The sequence below is a fragment of the Neolamprologus multifasciatus genome, chromosome 10, assembly GCF_963576455.1.
Source record: "Neolamprologus multifasciatus chromosome 10, fNeoMul1.2, whole genome shotgun sequence".
Lineage (NCBI taxonomy): Eukaryota > Metazoa > Chordata > Actinopteri > Cichliformes > Cichlidae > Neolamprologus > Neolamprologus multifasciatus.
Genome location: NC_140448.1, coordinates 32,735,045 through 32,743,851, shown reverse-complemented (window position 1 = coordinate 32,743,851; position 8,807 = coordinate 32,735,045). Strand labels below are relative to the sequence as shown.

Here is an 8,807-nt window from a genome sequence, read left to right as displayed (position 1 = left end):
ACATGAACAGAGCACCGAGGGAGACGCAGGTAGGGAAGATAAACACAACCAAACACCAACAACCAATACAAGATCAGAATAAACTAGAAAGTGATAATCATCAACTGAAAGCGCTGGGTCACCGACCCAGGACAATGACAGAAACATCTTCAAGCAACTTAAAGAAGTCCAGACTCTTTTCTTTGCAAGCTCCTTTGACTGTAAACAATATGGATTCAACTATAGGCTATTAATGTATTACTCCTATACTACAATGTTCAAGTTATCATGTCCCTGGGGCGAGGAGGGGGGTTGTAAGTAAACTGGAAAAAAATAATGCAGACATGTGATAGTCACATGAAAAGGTGTGACTACAGAGCGTATATACACAACCACAGCCCTCTAACCTATTAATTTCCTGCAGGAGGAGGATGAGCTGAAATGAGCTTTGTGGATCTTTCTGTTTTAAATGTTGGAATACTTTTTTGTGTTTTATTTCCACTGAAGATGTTAAAAACTGAATTTCTTTATTGAAATGTTACTTGCAAATCTGTCTCTGACCAATGTTACTGCTAACCAGCAGTATCAAGGGGTTTTGGAAAGAGTTTTATTTTCCACTCTGACTACACTGCCATGTTGTTTATTTCTCTTCATTAATGGAATCATGCTTTTTACTTTAAGGAGTAAAGCTTTGTTCTGTGAGACGTCGCGATACATTCTCCTGTATAACCTTCTGTTTGCAGACACAGTACAGATGGCACTGAGTCAGTTATTGTATATTATTGCTGCTTGTAGGATGACACTAACATATCCTGTATGTGGTTTTCTCACCATGCTTGCCAATCTTACAACTGTGGTCTCTCCTGTCACGCTAGTGGTGATGTCTCTGGAGAGATATGTCGCTGTGTGCTACCCACTGAGGCATGCTAGCATCATCACTATCACCAACACAGGTGTGGCCATCATTGTGATTTGGGCCATCGGTTCACTAAATATATTGACTCGAGTTCTTCTGCTGTTAGAGTTTCCTTTTGAAGCCCTTGATAGTCTGCAGATGAACGACTTTTGCTCTGAAATAGCAATGTCTGGTGGGTCTATGTCTGATGATTACAACAAAGCCTTCACATGTGTTCTGTTTATTTCAGCAAGTGTGGCAATCACATGCTCTTATATTGGTGTTATAGTAGCAGCCAGGTCGGCCTCCACAGATAAAGCTTCAGCCCGTAAGGCTTGTAACACACTGCTGCTACATCTGGTGCAGCTGGGTCTCAGTCTTTCTTCAACCATTTATAACCCACTACTCACAGCACTTGCAAGAGTTTTAACAAGGATAGTGTTTGTGCGCATCCAGAATCTTTTTTATGTTTGTATTTTCATTTTCCCCAGATGTCTGAGTTCACTGATTTATGGTATCAGAGATCAAAGCATCAGAACTGTGCTCATACATTATCTTTGCTGTCGACTGAAATACTCAGTCATACAGCCGAGACTGAAGGCTGTGAAATAGAGAGTTAGTCAGAGTGTACACCACGCTTACAAGCATACAAACCTCAAAGTACCGTACTGCAATTCTGGATAACTCCTTCTGTTACTGACTTGACTTTTGAATTTTTATTGAAAACCATACAGTTGTCAAATGACACAAGTGAGGAATTATTTGCTGCTGTTTACTAAAGGAACATAATTCTTTATAATTCTCTCAAATTATTACATGCTTTGGTAAAACAGGAAAGGGCGTCACATTTGTTTAACCCCGTAATCTGTGTACAGCCACTCTATCTCAAGCACTGCTCAGGCAAAGAAAGTGCAGCAATTTTTAATTAGATGTAATTGGCCTACATTTGTGCTACTTCTAAACCTGCAGTTTAGCCTTGGAATTACTGTAGGTGTCCTAGAGGGTTTTCTTTGCGTTCCAAGTTGTGCAAATAAATTCAGTACTTTGGAAAACTAAAGGTGCTTTGTGTTGGTAAAGTTGTTCTCTGCTATCAGTCTTGAATAATTTGGTGAATTTTCAATCAACAAAAAGTCTTAAATAGTTTGATCAAAGACTTTTTGTATATTGTATGGTGTTCACCCCATTACATAAAGCGCCTTGAGGTGACATTTGTGACTTTGTGATATATATATAGCTGTACTTTGCTTATTTACAGCTGCCAAAATGGCATACCGGCAACATGTGAGCACACCTTAAATAACCCAGCCTTACAGGTCTGCAGTTGAAAGCTTTTATTCAGGCAGCAGTGTGAGGTTAAGGATTCTCTGCAAGATACATGTAGATGTCACCAAACAGGGGCTGGGGGAGAATATGGATCACGAGTCCCCGAAATGTGTAGTTTCTCCTTATATCGTAGCTTTTTTTCCATGAACAGATGATCTGAGTGGTCTTGATTCAGGACAGGTGAGATTTTTATTCTACTGGACAGTTCATGTGTGAGTCAGTCATGTGACTGAAAACTATGGATTCAAAATTGAAAAACAAAACAAAAAAAAACAAACAACGAGAGAAAGGTTGCTGCCATTGGATGAGGTGGAAAATTAAGTTATAATGTGCTAACTTTGCAGGGCTTAACATATGTTCACATTAAATAATGATGGTTTGTCAATGCATGAGATGACTGTTGCAGTGGTTTGGTGCTATATAAAAAAACTTAATTACATTTACAACATTACAATAATGTTACCTATTAGATTTCAAGAATGTATCCACCCTCTGAGTTACAGTACAGTCCTTTTCTAAAGTTTTCCACAGTTTCCATATCTTCTCTCTCTGCTTATATAAGCTTATATTATGAAATATGTGATGAACAGGACAGAAAATAGAAATTATGAAACTCATTACATGAGTTTTAAAACAATCATTTGTCATTCTTATTTCTTTTTAAGTTCTCCCTGTTACCAAAGAACTTGCTCAAAGGGGGTCATACAGCTGTTGGTCTTTTTATGTTTTCACTGTATCATTGTCAGGCCTTTACCTTACAATATGAATTGCCTTGAGCCAACTGTTGTTGTCATTTGGTACTGCCTAAATAAAACTGAGTGGGGGTGTCCTATCCCAGTCCTCGAGATCTACAATTCTGCAGCTTTAAGATGCATCCCTACTCCAACACAGCTGAATCAAATTATCTCTTCAGCATGCCATCAAGTTTGGCAAAGGCCTGATAACAAGCCATTCATTTGATTCAGGTGAGTCGGAACAAGGATACATCTAAAAGCTGCAGGAAGGTAGCTCTTGAGGACTGGGATTGGACAACCCTGTCCTATAGAAACTCATTCAAATCACAAAATACACACTCTACTCTTTTTCAAATGAGAACCATGGCCTCAGACCCACAGGTCCCAATTCCTGTTCCAGCTGCTTTACATTGGCTTAAAATTGCCCTAGATAAAACTGGAGGTCATTATTAAGAAAGTCCACAACGCCTGCAAAAAGCAGAGACAAAATCCTGAGGTCGCAAAGCTAAACACCATTTACGCCTGGGCCGGATTCTAGACAAGGAAATAATTAACAGAATGACAATCACAACGGGACAGCACTGGCAGATACCCACCAGGAATGAATCTGACTTATTGCCAGCAATGCAAACTAAGGTCTCATTGTGGTTCTCTAGGGAGCTAATAACCTAAAACAGCTTTAATACCCAATATTTCTAAAAGACACACCAAAGGATCCCCTGAGGGATGCAGTAAAATGCCTTCTCTGAATCTAAAAGGCTCCGAGAGAAACTCTCTGGTCTCAGCATCTAGTCCCAAGACAAAAACCACATTGTTCCTCCTGAATCTAAGTTTGACAAACAAACAGTGGTGTGGTGGAGACTAGGGGTGGATGATTGATTTATCAATTAAGGAAGGTGCAACTTCACTCACATGGACGACCGAGAAAATGGACTATTCAATGCACACACACCCTCACACACACACACATGCACACCGTCACCCACAAACACACACACCCTCACCCACAAACACTCTCACACACACACACACCCACAAACACCCTCACACACATGCACACCCACACCCGCACACCCTCACACGCACACACACACACCCACAAACACTCACACACACCCACCAACACTCACACACACCCGCTTAAGTCCCATTTGGGGTCGCATATCTCAACTCCCACCCTTTGGGGACACCACTTTCTGTATGGTTTAGAAGCAAGCTGGCAACTCAGTTTTACTCCTCCAAGACCACAGAAATAAAATAAAAAAAATCACTTGAGATTTTCATTTTAAGCAACATTTGTTCAGACAGTATTTTTACCTTCCCATTGGGGACTGGGAATGTTTAATGAGTAGAGTCTTCAGCGATACACAGATAAACTATTTTATGCCACTTTTGGGGACCTTACTTCCATTTGGGGTCTTCAGCAACACACACAAGTTATTTTATGTCAGTTTTGGGGACCATACTTCCCTTAAAGGCAATTCCTTCAAAGTACAATGTAAGGTTAACTACCCAATCTAACAATAATCTAAACAATAATTAAGGTCTCCATTTATCTTGAAGAAATCAAAACTATGTCCAACGTCTCGGCCACAGAACAATTTAAATTTTTGACTGCATTTATTACTACTGTGTTGTTTTGGGAGTTTATATGCACATCCTTAATGCAGAGAAACTTGGATTAAAAAAAATTCATCTGTACTATTGAGTGTTTGTTACCAGCAAATTGTAAGGCAAGAACTTTGCTTCCAAATATGTTCACTGGGAAGAAGTCCCTGGTCCCCTGTTTTCATCTTGATCTGTTTTCTTATTATATTGTGTTTTTGTTGCCTCCATACCTGAAAGAAGAGACTCAATCTCATTGCTTGAGGAATCCAGATTTTGCAGATCAATTTTTTTTTTTACGTTTCAGGTATTTCTCATGATGCTGCTTCAGTTTGGTTAGTCTTGAGTAGATAAACACAAGTTAAATGGGCAAACATTAGACAGTTAACCTAGTTTTTATATTCTATTTAAACTAAAAAAGAAATTTCTAATTTCAACTATGAATTGTTAACACAGATAATTTGTACACAATTACTAAGGGTTCATTTGATTTGCAGAAACTATCCAAACTTTGAAGCAAACCTATCATAAAAGATTTAATTTAATTATTAATAAACACTGCTTTAACCTACATTAGAACCAATCAAATTATCCTTTACCTCAGGGCACCAATAAGTACAGTATTAAAGATCTGTGAGTGATAAGACAAGCTGTACGATTTTAGAATGGATATCTTAATTTTAGTTTTCACTGATGTTACGAGTACATTTAACATGAATAACAAATAGACAAGAGACAATTAAAAACTGCCAAAAAAGATGACTCTTATGACTTCCGGGGACATTTCTAAAAAAAATGTACTGCGTTAACCTGAATGAGGACAATCAAAAGGATATACATAAATGAAATTGAATTGAATTGATATAGTACCAGAGTACAGTGATCATTAACTGATCGTCATTAACGATCAGTGACCATTAGCGGTTTTGTCACTGATCTCAAGGGTCGATTAATACTAAATACAGAAATATACCTCCATTTAAAAATTGCAAAAACATATCCAACTATAGTTATTGGTACACCTGACTCTTATGACTTTTGGGGACGTTTCTAACACAAATACACTCCGATTTAACCTAAATGGGGACATTCAAAATCCTGCAGCTTATTTATGTTTCTTTGTTTCAGAATAATAAATAAATAAATTAAACAAATAACATAATATTCCTCTTTATGAAGCTTATTTATTGTTTTTCATTTCATTAGCCTCTCTTAATTAACAAGATAATCCTCATTGTTAGCTTGCACATGAAAAACTCAAGGATGCTAATAAACATCCTTTTTTATTTTAGAATCATAAAAGCATTAAAAAAAAATGAAATCCCCTAAAATATTGAAAGTTTGGTTCATTCAAACATGCCTTGATTTTTAATCCAAGACATCTCTGAATGTGTAATTTATACGTGGCTAGCTTTTTCGGGCTAATTAGCTCAAGTCTTTTTTTTCCAAATTATCAAGGGCACATCTAGCAAACCAGTATTAGCATTTATTACTAAATAACTTTCTTACATTCAAACAGAAAATGCTGAAACATTTCAGCAGAAACCTTAAGATATAGGTATAAGAAACTAAAAAAGTTTTAATCACTTTTCATACCTTTAAAGCTGCTCTACATGCTGCTGCTTGCACACACCTCCATGGCTGCAATCAAGGCCTATGGTGACATAGAGGTCTTACCTCACCTCCCCTACCTTTAGGCTGTCCCTGCTGTGTCCCTCTTCACTCTCACACACACGAACTCCAGACCTGCATTCATCTCTTTCCTCTGATGCCCCCCACCCGACAGACATACAAAACTCTAAACATCGCCCTTTGACTGACTGCCCCACCCCTACTTGCACACAAACTCTTTCCCGAAAGCACTCTGATTGTATGACACTAGTGCAGTGGTTCTTAACCTGGGTTCGATTGAACCCTAGGGTTTCGGTGAATCGGTCTCAGGGGTTCGGCAGAGCCTCCACCGTGACATGCACAGCTCATTTTGTGCACCAATAAAAAACATATCTATGTCTTGAATTTGAAAAAAAATCACATTTTATTTTCCACTATAGAGGGGTTCAGTGAATGCGCATATGAAACTGGTGGGGTTCGGTACCTCCAACAAGGTTAAGAACCACTGCACTAGTGTTTATTGTATTATGTTGTACATAGGACTTTTGTTTTGTTTTTATCTTTAAGTTGGTCACTGTACACTGTAGACGGTGGAAGCATTACAATTTAAAATTCCTGTGTATCATCTGTACATATGGGTTTTCACAATAAAGCTGACTTTGAATTTGACTTGAGTCAAACTCTGCACATATCTCTAAGGCCCAGTCAACCATGCTACAGAAGCTAATCTTTCCCGCTTGTATCCAGGATATAATTTTTTTTTGTCATGATCCATATTCAAGGACCATAGTCTTACACAGTTTTTGATCAGCTCTTAAAGAGACTTTGGTGAGAATTAAGTTTTATGCCATATGCTTGTGACTTATGCTTTTTAGGCAGTATTTTACATACTGCCTAAAAGGTATTAACATTGAAATTTAAATTTAGCTCAGCTGTTTCACCAAATTTTGGATCCCTGCACCATTCAACAGAAATTCAAGAAACATCTTAAATATGTTGCAATACAAGTATCAAGAATTTAGAGTAATTTATGTCAAGCTGCAGTTCAGAAAGCAAATATGAACCTAAAGTGCTCCATTATTTCATGCTGCTTCACCATCTGCTTCACATCATGCCAAATAATTCTTTAAAAAATATTAAAACTATTTATATCATAATTACGTGAAATATGACTCTTTTGTATTTTCTAGTGTCTTCTTTACCCTTTGAAAATATAATCTACTTTCTAACAAATAGTCTACTGATTTCTATTATTTAGTCAAGAGAACAAATGTTTGTTTATAAAAAACCATTCATACAAAAGAATGTTGAATAAGATTTTCAACAAAGATCAGTATATTAAAAGAAATCTTATACTATAATAATATAAGGGTTAGGGAGAGGTAATACACACACAAAAAAATCCAAGAAATGTCACTTTTGGGGACAGTGGAAAATTTTGCAATTTCACACACTTCCACTAGGGGGCAACATAGAGTTATACACAGATTGCGAAAAATTTTGGGGGCAATGTCATACACATACACAAAAAATCTAAAAAATGTCATTTTTGGGGACAGGTGAGATTTTTGGATTAAAAAACTGTTTTAGAGCATGCTGAACATTGTTAGAGGTAAATCTAATTGGGGATGGTGGTTTTAGTCCCCAAAGGGAGAGGTGTCCACAATTGACTGGTGTGTGAGCTGATAGAAGTCCCCGATTTTGACACAAGCAAACTCACACACACACACACCCTTACACACACACACTCACAAACACCCTCACCCACAAACACCCTCACACACACACACACATACACCCAGAAACTCACACACACACGCCCTCACACACACACACCCTCACACACACACACACACACACACAAACACACACACACACCCTCAAACACACACCCCTTCACACACACACACCCTCACACACACACGCAGAAACACCCTCACACACACACACACACACACACACACCCACACCCTCACCCACACACACAAACACACACACATACACCCGCCCCACACACACACACACCCTCAAACACACACCCCCTCACACACACACACACATACACACACACTCTCACCCACACACACTCACACAAACACACACACATACACCCCCCCCCACACACACACACACCCTCAAACACACACCCCCTCACACACACACACACACACACTCTCACACACACACACAAACACGCACACCCTCACCCACACACACACACAAATACACAGACATACACCCCCCCACACACCCACCCTCACCCACACACATACACCCACACACACACACCCACAAACACACACATACACTCACACACACACACACACATACACCTTCACCCACAAACACCCTCACACCCACAAACACCCTCACACACACACCCTCACACAAACACCCTCACACCCCCACAAACACACACACCCTCACCCACACACACCCACACGCACCCTCACCCACACACACACACACACACACAAGCACACACACACACACTCTCACACACACACACACACACACACACCGGTAGGAAAGCTGCAACCAGCATCTGCATTCCTACTCTTAACTCCTACACTTAATTATGAACTATATTCCTATTTGTTGCATATCATTTCATACAGTAAATGTTAGTTATTGTAATAATGATGTTCATGGCAATGTCA

The 8,807-nt window shown here is 38.9% G+C and overlaps 1 protein-coding gene across 1 annotated transcript; it reads left to right on the top strand.

The window, feature by feature from the left end:
* Nucleotides 1-410: 410 nt before the first annotated feature.
* LOC146510591 (odorant receptor 131-2-like) lies at nt 411-1,654 on the top strand. Its single transcript, XM_085174102.1, has one exon. The coding sequence runs from the start codon at nt 515-517 to the stop codon at nt 1,484-1,486; it is 972 nt and encodes a 323-aa protein (XP_085030228.1). The 5' UTR covers nt 411-514; the 3' UTR covers nt 1,487-1,654.
* Nucleotides 1,655-8,807: the final 7,153 nt, after the last annotated feature.